General features: G+C 38.0%; 1 protein-coding gene across 2 annotated transcripts; it reads right to left on the minus strand.

Annotated features, from left to right (window-relative positions):
- Window positions 1–2,731: 2,731 nt before the first annotated feature.
- LOC122085200 (hippocampus abundant transcript-like protein 1) lies at window positions 2,732–9,957 on the minus strand. Of its 2 annotated transcripts, none has more exons than XM_042653671.1 (14): window positions 9,521–9,957; window positions 7,983–8,094; window positions 7,795–7,907; window positions 6,288–6,410; window positions 5,971–6,179; window positions 5,714–5,789; window positions 4,555–4,641; window positions 4,358–4,438; window positions 4,223–4,255; window positions 4,091–4,144; window positions 3,967–4,008; window positions 3,527–3,605; window positions 3,368–3,438; window positions 2,732–3,249 (listed from the first exon to the last, which is right to left on the minus strand). In XM_042653671.1, exons 1-14 carry the CDS (start codon window positions 9,692–9,694, stop codon window positions 3,157–3,159), a joined length of 1,347 nt encoding a protein of 448 aa, XP_042509605.1. In that variant the 5' UTR covers window positions 9,695–9,957; the 3' UTR covers window positions 2,732–3,156. The 2 variants fall into 2 exon arrangements, with proteins under 2 accessions (XP_042509605.1, XP_042509606.1); XM_042653672.1 differs by lacking the exon at window positions 9,521–9,957 and adding an exon at window positions 8,209–8,231.
- Window positions 9,958–16,328: the final 6,371 nt, after the last annotated feature.

Genomic DNA, 16,328 nt, shown 5'->3' on the forward strand with positions numbered 1-16,328 from the left:
AAAAAAAAAAAAAAAAAAAAAATGAAGAAGAAGAAGAAGTTACCCTCAAAACTGAAGAGACTTTTCATTCCTTAACTCGATCAACTCCAAAGTTCAAAGCTGGCGGCTTAATAGAATGAATAGGATTAGGATTAGTGGGTGGGAGTAGCTTCTTTACTTGCTAATCCTACTAATCCTCCACCTGATTTTGTAACAACTTTAAATGTTTCGTGGTCTTAGAAACATGGTTTGAGGAATTGGATCAAAATTAGCCCTGACTGATTTTAATTATCGATCGATACCGTATTAATAGATCTATAAGGATGAAGGACAAAAGAGTCTAAAAAGGAACTTCTTTTTTTTTTTAAGATTAAAAACAGAAGTATTTTTGTACGATCTTAATGTATCTAAATTGATATCAACCTTGATCGATCCATCCCCATTACCAAGTTCACGAACCATACTTAGGACTCATTCAGGTTAAGAGTGGAGGAACCAGGAACTTATACTAGGCAAGGTTCAAAGGATTAGCCTTGACCCACAGTCACATCATGGAGCCCACAAAGGAAGGCTGGAAATGTTCCGGGGATAATGACAAAGACCTTCTCACAAACCCATCACTTTCACGGACTTGGATCCTTTACGACGCAATAGGGAGTCTGACATGCATCCAATGCCTAGAAACTCGTTGGACTGTGTGCAAATATCTTGAATTCTATATTTAAACATTTCTAACCATTAGATGCACATCAGACGCTTCCTCACTTTCACTGGTGCCTTACATTGATGATTTTTCTCTTTTTTGCTTTTCGATGAAAGCTTTCTTTTTCATCCACTGTGATTTGACCTTGTAAGAGAGTGAATCATCAATGTTCCTAAAAAGGTCAAATCATGGCTGAAGAGATTCTTTATTTTCTCGCCTGACCCATTGCCACCGATAAAGAGATTCACCTGGCCAGTTGCTACTTGCTATTTGCATTAGCACTATGCGAACCAGGGATTCAAAAATCAGAATTCGACCTGACCCAGAGCGATTTGGGTCAGAAGCAATCGAGGCCGATTCCTAGTCTGGCCAATTTGAATTGGCTGATCCCTGTACAGAAACTAAGATTAAGGCAGATTAAGGCATAATGAATTGGTGTTGACCAAAAAATAGTGGGAGGATTGGTGGGGGTAGCTCCTCTACCTACTTAGGAGATTACAATTGAAAGATAAGAGAATATTAGAAAAAGAACCACCAAGAATCCAAAGAATTCTCAAGTAATCAGGGTACTCACCCCAGCTGGATACATATACCATAACCTGTCCCCTTGCATTTGTGACCTTGAAATATTTATATCCCTAGGTGGAGACGACCAGTCATAGAGTCCAACCCCAAGTAAGATGCTAGCCATCTAATATCTAGAACGCCCTTTGGGCTTACCTTCAATTACTAAAATTTTCACAAAAGAAAAAGGAACAAAAACACGACTTGCTCATTTCATAAATCAAAACCTATTTTGCGAAAAGAGGAAATAGATAATATTTTTATATTAATAAATAATAAAAAAATTTCTACAAAATCATTTTGATAACAAATCTTTTTAAATTGACAGTTGTAGGTACGTGTACACTTCTATAATTGTCCAGTCACTGGTAACGGAACATTAGTCAACAAGATTAACACTCAACATACACGAGGTCTTTCCATGGATGGATTCCATAGACCTTATTTGTACTGACCATCAAGAGACTAGTCCTCAAGTCTCCCATAGTTTGAACAATTTTGACCTTGTACCCCTCCAACCCATCACAGTCCAACAATGCATATGTAAACACATAATGCATCATGATAGATGCGATCAAGTGAAGGACTACACCGTTGTTCATCCGGATGATCATCCATAAACCAGTCAACTATTCCAATAGACCAAACAACAATGGTACCATTTAATCAATTCCATAAGCGACGAAATATACATGTCACATATCACATGCCAAAAATAAAATGAAAATGTCCAACAATGATGTGTAAAAATAACACAAATAAAAATGTGTTGGGACACAATTCCAATAGAGAAAGCATCAATGAAGAGACAGTGAGAAGGTGTATGATACTGGCAATATGCCCATCATTTTCTTTATTATTTTAAGCAAGAGGGTTCCTTGAAAGGTCGTGGCCTCGACACCAACGCAAGGCCGATGGGGGTGCACAGAAGCCTGAACTAGGCATTGGAGTTTTGCGATTCATAAAGGGTGGGGTGATCATTTTGCCTCCCTCTTTGTCTTGATGTAAGGGTCACGTTACCTTTTAGGCTTTTTTTTTCCTTATTTCAAGTAAAACACAAAGGAAACTGCATCTGAAGTGAACCATTGAGCAGATGGATATTGTTTCAAGGAAAAAGGACGTACATGATGATATCCATTTGCTATATGGTTATGGTTTTGCTTTCATGCTTCGTCCCTGTGTTTCTCAGCCACTATTTTGTCAAAATCTATGGTTCATCCTTCATCACATCTTAGCTACCCATCCTTTTCCCAACCTTCTTCTCAATGTTTGACTTTTCCACCACTTCATAGCACTGCGTGCCATCTGAGCTGATATTTTACCTAACTTATCCTGTCGTTATAATTTGTTAGTTTGGTATGATTCTCCATTACTCCTCCAAGTTGCTTATTGGATCACTTTCAGAAGGAATAAAAAAAAGATCTAAAAATCAGTCATATACCAAATAAAATTAGTCTTGGTTGGAGAGAAAAAAAGGAGGACAAGGAAGAACTAAACAGAGGCATTTATAAACACAACATAAGAGGATGCAACATAAAAGATTTACATGACTAACAGCTCCCAGTCAAGGAAGGCTTCTTTCTTTTCCCCTTCTGAAAGTAAAACCTGAACAAATTGATCTAATTTCCACAGGATGGAGAAGACGCCAACCACCAGCTGCAGCCAAGCATCATGAACAGTAGAAAGATTCTCTAATAAATACAATTGGGTGTGGGAATGCAAACAAAGGCATTGATCAGTTTTTGAGATTGTTCGAACCAAAAAGGTAATGCGTTTTCAAACTCAGCTCTCTTCTACATATAGTATGGCTTTGACCATTGGAATGAGTTAAGGGTGTCCCCAAGAGCAAGATGGCAGCCTCAACTAGAGGTGTTGTTCTATGTTTGAAACTATTTCTTGTTGAATTAACGCTAGGCCTCCATATGGTTGCTGTTGCTACTAATTTTGTGGCTTGAAATTGGAGGAGCCACTCTAATCATTGTACTCTGTATGAAGGCTATCAACTGCGCAGAAAGTGTTCTTTGTCAAAATCTACCCTTGACGGCCTTTCCTTCTTCATGATGATATAACTATTCTAGCATCATAAATGAAGCAACCCCGCTCTAGAATGGAAAAACTTACCAGTGAAATTCCAATGGACATAATGCTAAAGCCTGGGAAGTGAAATGGTGCATTTTTAGATAGGAACAAAGCTGGAAGAACAGAATGGTTGATTGTTAGTATACGAGTCTTTTTATATGCCAAACGCAGTTTTATGGTTTAAATCGGTTTTCCTGTTACCTGTCAGAGGAGTCAAAGCTAATGGAGAAATAATGTTGGCAAATGAACATATGCCTGAAAGACATCCTTGAGCTTTCCCCTGAAATAAGGTTTGATCAGCCATAAAACTGAGTTATGTGTAGCGAGACATATGAGATCAATGTCTATCCTCAATAGTATACCGATGGTATGCATATAGAGATCTTCTCAGGACAGAATATTCAATGGTCCCTAGCTTATTGATCTCAGATTCTTCCTAATTGGATTCGGATGGCTAAGATCATAAACTATGAATAATCAGTACACATGGAAAAATGTAACAATTTTCTTCCAATTTTCAGTGTTCCATAAGAAACTTCTAGACAATTCAAATTGGTGAATTGTATATGAAGAAATTTTCAGCAATCAAAGTATTTAACTAATATAAATTCATCAAACTAATCAAAACCCCCTATAGGTACCTGCTCAGTGGGACCGACTTGTTTTGAAGCAATGCTCCTTAACTGCACAAATTAGAAACGTTGCATCACAAAATGTGATTCCCCACCGAAAGAATAGAAGTTTTGGCAAATGTGAGGAACTCACAGATGGAGGTGCAAAAACAAACAAAATAGAGAACATAGAGGCGACATATGGAACCTGCAAGTAAGTAAAATGTCAAAACAGAAATGTAATGTAACATGTGAAGACTGCTGATTTAGTTCCAAGGAAGGTTACCCAAGAAGACCATGCTATGGCATAAAGAAACATCTGCATTGTTCCAAGAATAGATCATTACAAGCAGGAAAACCAATGGTGTCAAATGATTAACTTGCAAGTAAAACGGGCAACAGAAGGGAACTGGGTACTCACATGTGTGCAACTAGCAAAAAGCCCTATCATAAGCAACTTTTCCTCTCCCAACAATGGTGCTAGTATGGGCATAAGAAGCAGCTGCATGATGAATCATGAATCAATTTAAATAACATATTTCGACTGCAATATCTTGGTAAAGGAGATTGGCAGAAGGATAAAATTGAGCTTCAATGAACAATTTTATGGAAAATTACCTGCGATATGGCCCCTGCGAACCCTGATATCAGCAATAAATCCGCAAATTGATCTTTGCTAAAGTGGAAACGAGACTTCAAAAAGTACTGCACAGTAAGAAAACTTTCACTTATTATTGAGAACCTTTTGAGTATACATGTGAGAACAATGGCTCAAATTATAGAGTGCTGTTAAATGCTTCAAATATCTGTATAGCAGAAAAGAAATAAGGGAAAAGGCTGTACACACTGTCGTTATGTAGAGTCCTCTCACAGTCTCTCCTCCAACTCATTTCCCTCTCATTTTCTCTCTCTTCAATCTCCCCCTACTTGACAAACTGTCTCCTGCCCCCTCATTGGTGAGTTGTGCAGATGCCAATGCAGACAGGTAGCATGTAGATCCCCTGCCTCAGAATAAAATGCTTATACTAGTGTACTTTTTTGTCCAATATGTCCTTGCCAGGAATACATAAATCTCAATATTGTTTATGAGCTTGGGATTCATTGTAAATAATTTTTGGGGAAGAACTAAAGCTTCACTTTAAAATCTATTTGATATCAAATATCATGGTGATCAAAAACAAAATATCAGGGTGATCTAGAGACAACATGTAGTGAAGGTTTTATGATATGAAAGAAAAGGAAAGCTAATATTAATACTCCCATATAGGAAAATTAGTATGTGGAAGTTGTGATTTTTAATTTACTGCTTGACATTTATAAACCATCCCACTTCTTAAGATCCTTCACAAATCAAGTCCGATTAATCTGACTGTTGATATTCTTGATCAACATTAGATGACTTATCATTGTGATGGTTGCTTTCTATTTTTCCACTCATGTGTGTTTCCTACTACTTGAGTTCTACTATATTTTGTTTATGGCATTCTTGTACCAGCACCTCTGAATTAACACCCGAAGTATTAAACTGATTAACACACTCAGTAGTTATTCAAGCAAACGGTAGACAAATATTACTACTCGGTGATCTACTTAAACAGTAAGCACGATTAATGCAATCAGCAATAATGATTTTAGCAGTTGGGGAAATTACAAATGTGGTATCCCTTAACCTGTCAATAACCATATAAATTCTTCCAACGTCAAAATAAAACCCCAAAGAGATTTGTTGTAGATTCTTTAATTTAATTCCTACTAGGGATTCATGGTCAGGAAGTACCAATAAACAAGACTGAAGCCCGCCCTCAGCAAGATTGTTGAAGAATGCAACAACTGCTGCTTGTGAAAACGTTGGGCTGCAAAACGAAATTATATTTCCATAAGACCTAATCTTAGATACTCTGCATATTTGATGGGCGGGTTAAATAACTTAAATTGAAGAAAGCCAAATTCAATCAAGGAAAGCGAGGGTTCCAGTAAAGAGACCCAGGTGATGGGTTGAAAATTTGAACGTTGTGGTGAATAGAATGCAGTTACCTAATCCTTAACAAGTAAAGAATCTCTTTCACCGACGGGATTCTACTAAACAATTGTATCTTCCTGGAGGAGTCGTCATCAAGGTGAACAACAACATTGTTTGTTTTCTTGGAGATTTTCCGCAGCGAAGCCGCATCAATGCCGCCGATTGAATCTCTGAGGAAAACTTTCATGTACAAGGCTGCAACCACCGCTACTGCCGCTGAAACCTGCAAGACATTTGAAATTTCAGCGAGGAATGAACACACAAAAGATCTTCAGTTAGAGAGAAATGGAAATTTAAGCAGAGAAGCGATCGAGGAGCAAGAAAAAGAGACCTGAAACGTCAAAGCAGTGGAGAGGAAGCGAGCAGTGAGAGTTCCGCAGATGAAAGCTATAGAGACAATTCCCGATAGAATCCCGAAAGCTGACGCTCGTCGACCCTCCGGAATGTTGTCCGCCTGCGCCGCAAAAATTTTATTCTGATGGTTGCACAATACTAAAATGCCATATCGGGTCCAAAGAACCATACTGGGCCCTAAGGGTGAAAGTTCGGCCCCGCAAGCCCGAGCCCACCTAAGCCTAATCTGAGCCTGATAGAGTATGGGTTGGGTTGTTTGGCCCATGGGTTGGGCAAGGATTGAGATTTTCAGGCCTGGCCCAAACATGGGATGAGGTCTTGGTCTGAATTTGTTTAAACCATATGAAAATGTATATAATTACACATACGTAATTAAATAGGGGTGGGTTTTTGTATTTCACAAGGATGGGACTGTCATTTCACCCATGTGTCTAGGTGCAATCATCATGTGACTTGGCAAGATCTTTTCCTGAAATTATATTTAGAGTTAAATAACGCTACCTCCTAGTGTAGGGTTAAAGATGTCCATGCCCTGTCTCTATGTCTTTTTTCATTATATTTAATACATATATAAATTTTGGGATTAAGTTTCTTGTCTGGTTGTATAGGGTACACTATTGCCTTCTTGTTTCTATCACTCTCCTCCCACATTAAGGGGTAAATATGTCATTTCATAAGAGGATAGGTAAGAGTGATAGACATAGGGAGGCACTAGCGTATGCTCACATTCGTAGCATGGGAGAAATTTTTCCATGAAGCTAAAGTGCAATTTCCCTACAAATAGATTTTTTTTGGGGGGGGGGGGAAGGGGGGAAGAACACTCCCTAGTTGCGTGGCCCTTATGCCAACATGAGGGTCAATGAGCTTGCACGTGGGTGTCAACAAGGGGGTGGATTTATTGTATTTCACAAGGGTGGGGCAACATTTTCCTCCCTTGCAACCAAGGATCGTTCTTTTGACTTCTTTTGTTCTGAAAATGTGTGTGAGCCCATGTGGTTGATCCACTGGGGTGGAATGCAATTTCTTCCTCCCACTAGCTTTGTGGGGAATCCTCTCCTTAAAATTATACATAATTACGTCATACATAGGAACTGTCACAGTGAATCAGGCCCAACTCAGCCTAGCCTGGCCTAAACAAGGTCATCAGTTCTGGGTTGAGCTAAGCCTGAAATAATTAGGCCTAAGTTGAGATATCCCAGCCTAACTTCTTGCTGGGCTGGGCCTTGGCTAAGTAAGAGGAGGGACCTATGGTTGGGCTCAAGTTAAAAAGAAAAAACTGGGCCCAAACCAGTCCAGTTGCACCCCTAACTGGCTATACAGTGATAGGACAAATCTGACTAGGCTGGTCCGGGCCAGAACCAACCACAGAGCTATAATACTTTAGTCATACCAGCCGCGCCTGAGAACCAGCAGTTTTAAGCCCATTTTGATATAAAGGAATGAAGGTGGTGGTTAAGAGTCATGCATGAAGAGTTACCACATACCACATAGGCAAGGGAGAGGCATTGGATGCTGCCTTCGCAAAGCATAGAAGTGAGAATCCTGAGCACATAGTATGCATAGAAGAACTGCTTCGTCCTTCTATAAGCCAAAATCGCTGTAACCAAACGTTATTATTAAGGAAAGTAAAATTTATAAGCCCCCATGAAGGAAGAAAATGGAAATAAAGTACCTAAGGGAATAATGGTGAGAATCATTGGGAGTGCTAGCAATGTTTTTCTCCCATATTCATCTGATAAGTTCCCAATGATAGGCATCATCACAAGAGTTCCTAACCCTATGATCTGCATCAAAATACAAATATGAAACAGAATAGAAAATGCACCAAATCCATACTTCTATACCACAGTTTCAAAACAACCCACAGAATAAATAAGAAAACACACACACACACTTACACAATGAATACGATAGGATTCGATCCCACGACCTCCTCCCCTGGGTGGAGGCTCCACAAGCCGAATCTACCACCACTAGGCTATCCTAGTGTTCTTGAAAATGCTAACCTAACACTTATATAAGTGTTGTATAGTGGCGTGCGATGGACCCAGATGCTACTTTGGATTGGAGAGATCATTTGGAAGGAAATTCAAGGAGAATCAATAAAAGTTCAATTTTGCGGTTAAATTTTCTCTAAAGCTCTAGCTGGTTGCAAGTAAAGAGACAAGTGGAGAGAACTTTTAAAAATTAAAAGGAAAACTTCATAATCATAATTGGGTAACCTATTTAAAACTCTCGTCATATTTGATAAAGGGTGTAAGTGGGATCTGATGCATGATTCGATTTCATTATTCCACTATGTCTAAAATCATATAAAAACATTCCACCCAAGTGTTCCTTTTATGCCTTTTTTCAACTTTATATGAGCCAAAAAGATACGGTCACAAATATAACTAAAATCCTTTCTACTATTAGATATGCTAAAAGGAAGGTGTTCATGCACGGTAGTCCAAAGGGCATCCATGATTTTTATTGTCCTCATCCAAAGGTCAGGTGGGTGACCATGCTATTGAGAAAAAAACCTTTTGTTAAATACTATAAGAACTTGTGAGAATGCTCCCACTTTGATCACTATCCACTTTAATGGAGATCTTCTTAGCACTTTCTAAATGCGTATCACCTTTTATGTGCTCTTTGTCACACATGCTAAGGTTCTGCTTTTTCTTCTTCTTTTTTTTCCATTGGATATGCTTAGGTGTATGAAGTAGATTCACAAATGTATTGGGACATAAGATTTACCAAAATTGTACACAAAGCGGTACTATAGGTTTCCCTTTTCTCAAGGCCTTGAATTGAGCATGGGATTAGATTTCATTGATTTCGATTCAATCAATCATTCGAAACTCTAAATTTACATAAGAAAGAAGAAATAAAGACTTTTTGTATTTTTTTATTTTTAAAATAAGTTTCATTGATATTTTTACTAAAAGAAATTTGGAAAGGAATATATGTTCAATCATTGCCTCTGTTTTTTTGGATAACTATGATCTATTCCAAAAAAGATTTTTTTAGCCAAAAAAAATAAAAGGGGGGTTTTGAGTATTGAGCATAACCATATTCGAGGTTGGTCAATTCCACTGATTTTGATTCACTTTGGCAAGAACTTAATAATTAAGGAAAACCACTAACCCAAGTGAGAGAGAGGAAGAAGAAGAAGAAGTGAAGAGAGAGAGAGAGAGAGAGTTTAGTTTGGATGAAGAGAAGACATACCGCCTGTTGGAATCCAGAGAGGTAGATAGCAATGGAGCATTCATCCATAGAAGGGCAGAGAGCAGACATTGTAACGTCAGTGATGGCTGGTGTCACCATGAATGTGGCCGAGTAGTGCAGAAACACAGTCACAAAGAGGTGGCTCAACCCTGCAAACACCACCACCACTCCCATCTCTTCAAATCTGATCCTTTTCTTTCTTTCACTCAGAGAGATGAAGAGAAAGATGAGAGACACCAGGAATAATGAACACTCAGACCCATATAAGATCAAAGTAATTAAAGAGAAGGCAAAGTGAAAGAGAGAAAGATACAAATTCCCAACAACCCAAATCTTTAGCAGAGATTCAGTAACGGTAAAAGCCCAAATGAGTGTGTCTTCAATGGTGTTTTAAGGACAAGTCTCTGTAGTGTTGTTTACTCTGTACTGCCATTGTCTGTACTCCACAAACTACTACTGGAGTAAAAAGAGAGTGGTTAAGTGATAAATGAGATTCCAAGTCTCTTTCTTCTTTTCCTTTTTTGTTTTGTTTTCTGTTTTAACTGACCAATCAATTACTAAAGTCAATATGGCAAGTTGGCTACCATGATTGATGGTATCGTAGCTTCCAAGGGCATTCAGGAATTAACAACCAGGGAAGTGGCTCTCTATCATGGAACGCAGCCTAAAACAGGGGAAAAATATCATCTCCAATGTCAATCATTTATCTTCCACCTATTCAATGGTTGGGACGATCTAGACACGAATCCTATGTGTTAGCAAGTGTTTGGACATGTGTTCAAGTGTCCCGATCGTTTGATGGGTGAGAAGGAAATGGTTGAACGTCCAAGTTGTTGGAGAGATCCAAAACGAGGGGCAAAGATTTTTTTTTTCTCCACGAATTTGAATCCTTTTCGCCTGGTTATACCATCCAAGTTTCAAACCCCATCTTACACCATCCAGTCCAAAGGGTGTGGGATAGTCGGTGTTTATTTTTCACATGGGAAAGAAAGAAAGAAAAATACACACATGAGAGCATTGGCATTTAATTTCCCCAACTTCAATTACCAAACACTCTTCTACATACTCTTTTGCCTTTGGATTGTCCAAATGACACCTCTATGGATATATGTGTTAAATTTGAGACATTCTTTTGATCGTCCCTTATTTTAAAAAAGTGTTTTAAAAAATAATATGAAATAACTTATCATTATCAAAAGTTGTCATTGTCTTACATATTTTTTTTAATGTAGAATTATTTTTAATCTCTCATGTGTCTATCTCTCACTTTCATTATTGTGAAACGACATCTTTGCCCTTTATTGGGGGAGGAGAGAGAGAGATATAGGGAATGCTGCCGTAGGCCACACTCCTTGACAGAGAAAACATTCCTTTTTTTTTTTTTGATATACATCTGAATAACAAGTCTACCCTCACTGACAAAATATAATTATATTAAAAAGGTAAATAGCAAGAATATAAATTATTGAATAAGAAAATCCATTTACCTTTTGTACCTATATCTCGTTTATGTTTAACCCTCCCCTCTTATTGTATGGTCCGAAATTCCGAATCCACTCCCTCTACTAGGGATAGGTAGAAAACCAATTCCTCTATCTAATTCTCTCAGATTTTTTATTTTAGTAGGGGAGGAGGAGAATGGATCTGCTGTTTGTACGATCACCTGGTTGTACGAGTCAGAGATCAACACTTATCATTTTTGTTATTAGATATACCCCTCTTTATCCTTGTAATGAAAACCAGTGAAAAATAAGTTGTAATCTTACTTGTTATGTCCTTTTAATATTAATTATAATCTTCTTTTATAAGAGTAAAATATTATCATTTCACATGTGTATTTGTAAAAGTACGTGAAACAATGACAACTCTTAAAAATGACATAATACTAACATACTGAAAATTTTATTTAATGAACTTTTAGAAATAACAAAGAGAACTCCATTTCGTATTACTCTTTACACCGCCCATAGTCCCATATGCTTTGGGACTAGAATCTTCCTTTCTCAAGAGGGCACACTTATTTCCTATGGGTTAATTATCTAGTAGTTTTAGTTGGACCTATCCTAATTAGAAGAGAGAAACGCTACCTAACTATGGAGTATTGGTCCACCCTTGTGTTAAAAATAGGTCCCACAAAAATTCTGCAAGGAAGAGTTCTGCATCTGGGAGCATGGTCCCTATATCAGTGCAAGGCCAATGGAAGTGTGCGTAGAAACATCAACAAGGTGGCATTTTCACCGTTCATGAGGGTGGGGCGATCATTTCACCCCTTGTATTTAGCACAGTAGGTACCCTAGCTTTTGGATAGACTCCTTTTCCTCAAATTCTGTTTGCAATCCATCCATTGTTGGTTGCTCCACTATACCAGATTAATGAATAATGATCGATACTCTTAAACTTTGGTTTCATGGATCTAGATGATTGAATTGGTATTGTGCCATCAACATTCTGAGAGTTATATTGATGTACCTCGATATTTGCTTGTTTAGGTCCTTGTTGCTTTCATATAATTGAGGAACTCTTTTCATTTTATGTCTTAAGATTTGTGTTGGATTTTCTTAAAAAAAAAAAAAACTATTATTTCTTATTTATTTATTTATTTTTTATTGCAATAGTTTGCTCAATCATGAAAACCTTTCATGATTAAAGAGTTCTATTCTTAACCTTTGAGCCTTTTCTTATCTATTTATTCATTCTTTGAGATGAATGTATTCCAACTGATCTCTCCACAAATTTCAAACCCTACAAAATAAAGGTAAAAAAAGAATAATGAAAACCAAAAGTTAAAGCCATATGGAGAAAATAGTGTTCCTGGATGTATCTACTCTACCAAACCCCAAGAGGTTATTTCGTTGGAGAATACCAACACCTCATGATTAAGAGGTCATGAGTTGAATTCTCCTTGGGGTCTACGTAAAAATATAAAATAAACTTCTAAGAATTATTAAAAATGGTGTTTTCACATTTTTTTTGTTTATTTTTTGAGGCGTAAACTAATGCATGAAACTAGGTATGTCAAAACCTAGCCTAAACAAATGAAACTAAATCAAATAGAATTGAAACCAATATGAGTTTATTGGATCATGTTTTGGACTGTGGTTTTTTGAGACAGAAATCAAATATAGTTGCACTGAAACCAATAAGAAATTAAAATTCATTAATAGAAAAACCTATGCACTCTATTTACAAGGTAAAATCAAAACCAAATCGATAAGAAATCAAAACGTATGCACTCTTATTGGATCACATTTTGATTTCACCCATTTTCATTAGTACATATTTTTGTAGGGACCAACTGATATATAAAGACACCTAAGGTCTTAAAATTAATTAATATGAAATTATTCCCAATAAGATCAGTAGAAAACTATAGAATCACAGTTAAGTCCCATGTCGCATGACTCACGAAATACGCATATAAATGACAATTTTCTTTACACTTCAAGACACGATTTAATTCTGTGAAATGGCCCACTTGCCTGCCAAAATGGACAATATCAAGAAAAAAATCTAACGCAATTATAGAGAGAGAGAGAGAGAGAGAGAGGGGGGGGGGGGGGGGGGGAACAACAGGACATACTCACAAGATTAACAAAGGAATATTGCTAAGGAAACCTAGTTGAGACTCCAAATTTTGCTTTCCTCACATGATGATAGGTTAGTGACAAGTATTAGAAGTACATAGGAGAGAGACGCCTAGTGTTTGGATTTTGGAATGAGTTGTGGTTCTCATTCACTCATTCTGCGACAGGAATGATAAAATCCACCTCAGGGTCTCAGGCTCTTTTCAATTCAGGGCCCTCAACTCCTAAGGTGTAGGTTCTACTTCTTCCGTATTTATTGTATGGAAGTCCTTGTTAGCTTGCAATTTATAATGTGAAGAGATGAAGGAAATGGACTCTTCATCAATTTAAGAGTCAGAGAGAAGGGTTTGATTGATCATGTGACATGTGAAGTGTGTCTAGTGGTTCCCTTTACTTTTAGACACTGAAGGCACCCATGAGGCCATGACAATCTAAAGGACCCCAAAGATCAACTCAAGTGGATCACCTCTTGTTTCTGTCATGGAAATCACAAAGTAGTGAGAGAATCCGAATCTTATCTAGATTTGCCATGCCTGGAGAAAGAGTGTCCATCACATTTAATGGGTAGAGTGGTCTCTTTCAAGGATTGAAATTTTCTCCAACACTAACATCCTTCAATGATTCATTCAAGGGCTATAAAGGCTTGGAGACACATCCCTCGGTGTTGGCAAGTGTCAAGATAATGACTACGCCCCTCCCCCAATCCTTGGATGGTCATTGAACGGACGTTGGAGGATGCAGTCATCGAAGAGGAGCCCAATCTCTCTTTTTATGTTGGAGGATTGAAATCATTGTGGAGAGAGTTCCTCAGGTATTTGAAGGCACCAAGGATTTGAACAAACATAAATGGAATTAAAATTCTAAACATCTAAGCACTCCCCCTCATGTACAACTTCGACATACTTGACTCTATGTGTAGAGAAACAACTAAAGTAGATAACAAAGGAACCTAGGTTTTGATACCATTTAAGAAGTTCCAAACGAAAACCTTGAGACATCAAGTGTAAAGAGTTCCTCGACTATATAAAGGCATCATTTGAACAAACTGATGTCAGATTATAAGAGAGCGGTTCAGGTTCACGTACGAGAATGTATGAGAACAATTTTGATCCATGGACATAGAATCAATTTTCTCTATCTTCATTTAATATAGAATCAATTTTCTCTGTCTTCATTTAATATATTCTATATCCATGGATCAGGAGTGTATGAGAATGTTCTCGTACGTGAACCTGGTCCGTTCACAGATTAAACTCTTTAACTCCCAATATTTTAACATTTTAATTAATACTGAACCTTTTCTACTTATTCATTATCCCTTTTGTCAACCGGGCTATGGATTTAGGTCCAGGCCCAATATAAGGATGAGAAACTGGCTTGACGCCCCCGTCTTCCAAGTTAAATGTTGCTCCCAGGCCCACATGGCTCAATCACAATCCTCGTAGCCCATTCTGTTCCCTACAAACCCCAATCAATCCCAACTTTTGGGCTCCATTAATCCTTTTGTTTCAACTTAGAATATAAAGAGGGGTTCCCCACGCCAACGCGGGGGAATCTGTCACATTACAGCAATGATGGCTTGGAGAATGTTGTTATTCATATGGGGCCTACATGATGGGTGGAAGAGTGGAAAAACAAATGTAAAAAGGTCATAATACACTGACGTCATGGGAAATTTTTTTTCTAAAGATTCTTTTATATAGAATTTGTTAAAAATCAATGTAATTAAATGAGAGGGGGAAAACTTCTCGTTACCAAAGGGTAATTTCTCTTTTATCCATAATGTGTGTACTTGTTGTATCCAATGTGAATTGGAAAAATTTTTGTTGTTGTTTGGGTTGTAGTCAAGTAGTTGCAACCCCTATTATCAATCAGGGGGAATGAAATCCTTAGAGGTATGAGTGGAAAAATTCTCTACCGCAGTGCAGATCAATCTGGATGGCTAAGAGCACCTTCGGGGTGTGTGCCCAGGTGCTCCTAGCCATCCAGATCCTCACCACACCAATGCAATGCAACAGAGAATGACTGCTCCATGTTTTCCTCTCATGAATCTTGTGCTAGACACATTAGCATGCACAAAAGTTACCATGCAAACCCAATTCCAGATTTTTAATCCGAAGCAAAACCCTATAATAATAATAATAATCTAACCTCTTAGCCTGTCAGCCGCGAATCCTATAGTGGGCAAACAAGCTTTGTTGTGGATCCAGTACATAATGCTCTGTTTGAAAGACAAGCGCCAAAAATGTAACTAAGAGTATTAATGGTCTAATGATCAATTCGTGTCATATATGTTTTTTTTTCTTTTCCTATCATTCCCCTTTCCCCTTCCTCCGCCTCTTCTTTCTAGTATGCGTGAGTTAAGTCCCTTGTGCAGTTACAAAGACTGTAATAGCTAAAAAAAACCTTGTTTAACTTCAGCTTGCGATGAGATAATTTCGTTTTGGGAAGAGAGAATTAAGAATTCCATGGAGAAGAGGTTGACAATGGGATCGATCATGGATATCCTTCAACAGACACTCTCTCTCTCTCACGAGTCACGACAGCGACATGGCAGATTTGGGTTTCCTAAGCTAAAGTTAAAAAGCTGATCAGAGAGGATAGAAAAAGAAACAAACAAGCAAAAGAAAAGAGAAGAAGTAAGGTTCCTGTGTTTCCTTTTTCTCTCTTTTTTAAAGTTTCTGGGGAACCGCCCTTTTTCTTTATCTCCTTTCTGCGTGTAAAGTGTCAAACGAAAAAGGCCAAAGAAAGGTTCACTGACTTCCACCACTCTTATGCGAGTGTTATGATCCCGAAGCAAAGTGTCGTTGCTGCGGCTGCTTATATAGATCTGGGCCTGGGGTCTCCGAATTGGATCTCTCCCTCTCTCCTGACTCCCTCTCTCCTAACTCCACCTGGCCTCCTCCATTATTATATAATGTTCTTCTCTGTAGAGTGTAGAGTTTGGTGTAGCACAGAGTAGTGTCGCGAGGTTCTTTCTACCCAAGGGATTCCACAAGTTTGGTTATTCATGACTCATGAGATTCTAAATATAACTATTCTTTTGGATGTAACAGTTCAGCTGGCAAGCCTGCCATCATGTCTTCAAAGAAACCTTTGCCCAAAATCTTTATCCCTTTTTGGCCTTTTTCCCACTTGGAAAGAAGATCGTTTCTGTGCAAAGTGAAAACGAATGGACACACGATGTATACTTTTTTTTCTGTCGGATTTTATCAAGGTCGCAC

The sequence above is a fragment of the Macadamia integrifolia genome, chromosome 7 (genome assembly GCF_013358625.1).
Source record: "Macadamia integrifolia cultivar HAES 741 chromosome 7, SCU_Mint_v3, whole genome shotgun sequence".
Classification (NCBI taxonomy): Eukaryota; Viridiplantae; Streptophyta; class Magnoliopsida; order Proteales; family Proteaceae; genus Macadamia; species Macadamia integrifolia.

Excerpts from the sequence above, each read along its gene's own strand:
- LOC122085200 (XM_042653671.1), bottom strand. The coding sequence starts at position 9,694 with ATGGGAGTGGTGGTGGTGTTTGCAGGGTTGAGCCACCTCTTTGTGACT. Across the intron at positions 4,256-4,357 it reads TTTTTGCTAGTTGCACACAT|ATGTTTCTTTATGCCATAGC; the intron begins GTGAGTACCCAG and ends GGAACAATGCAG. Across the intron at positions 3,439-3,526 it reads AGCTTTGACTCCTCTGACAG|CTTTGTTCCTATCTAAAAAT; the intron begins GTAACAGGAAAA and ends CTGTTCTTCCAG.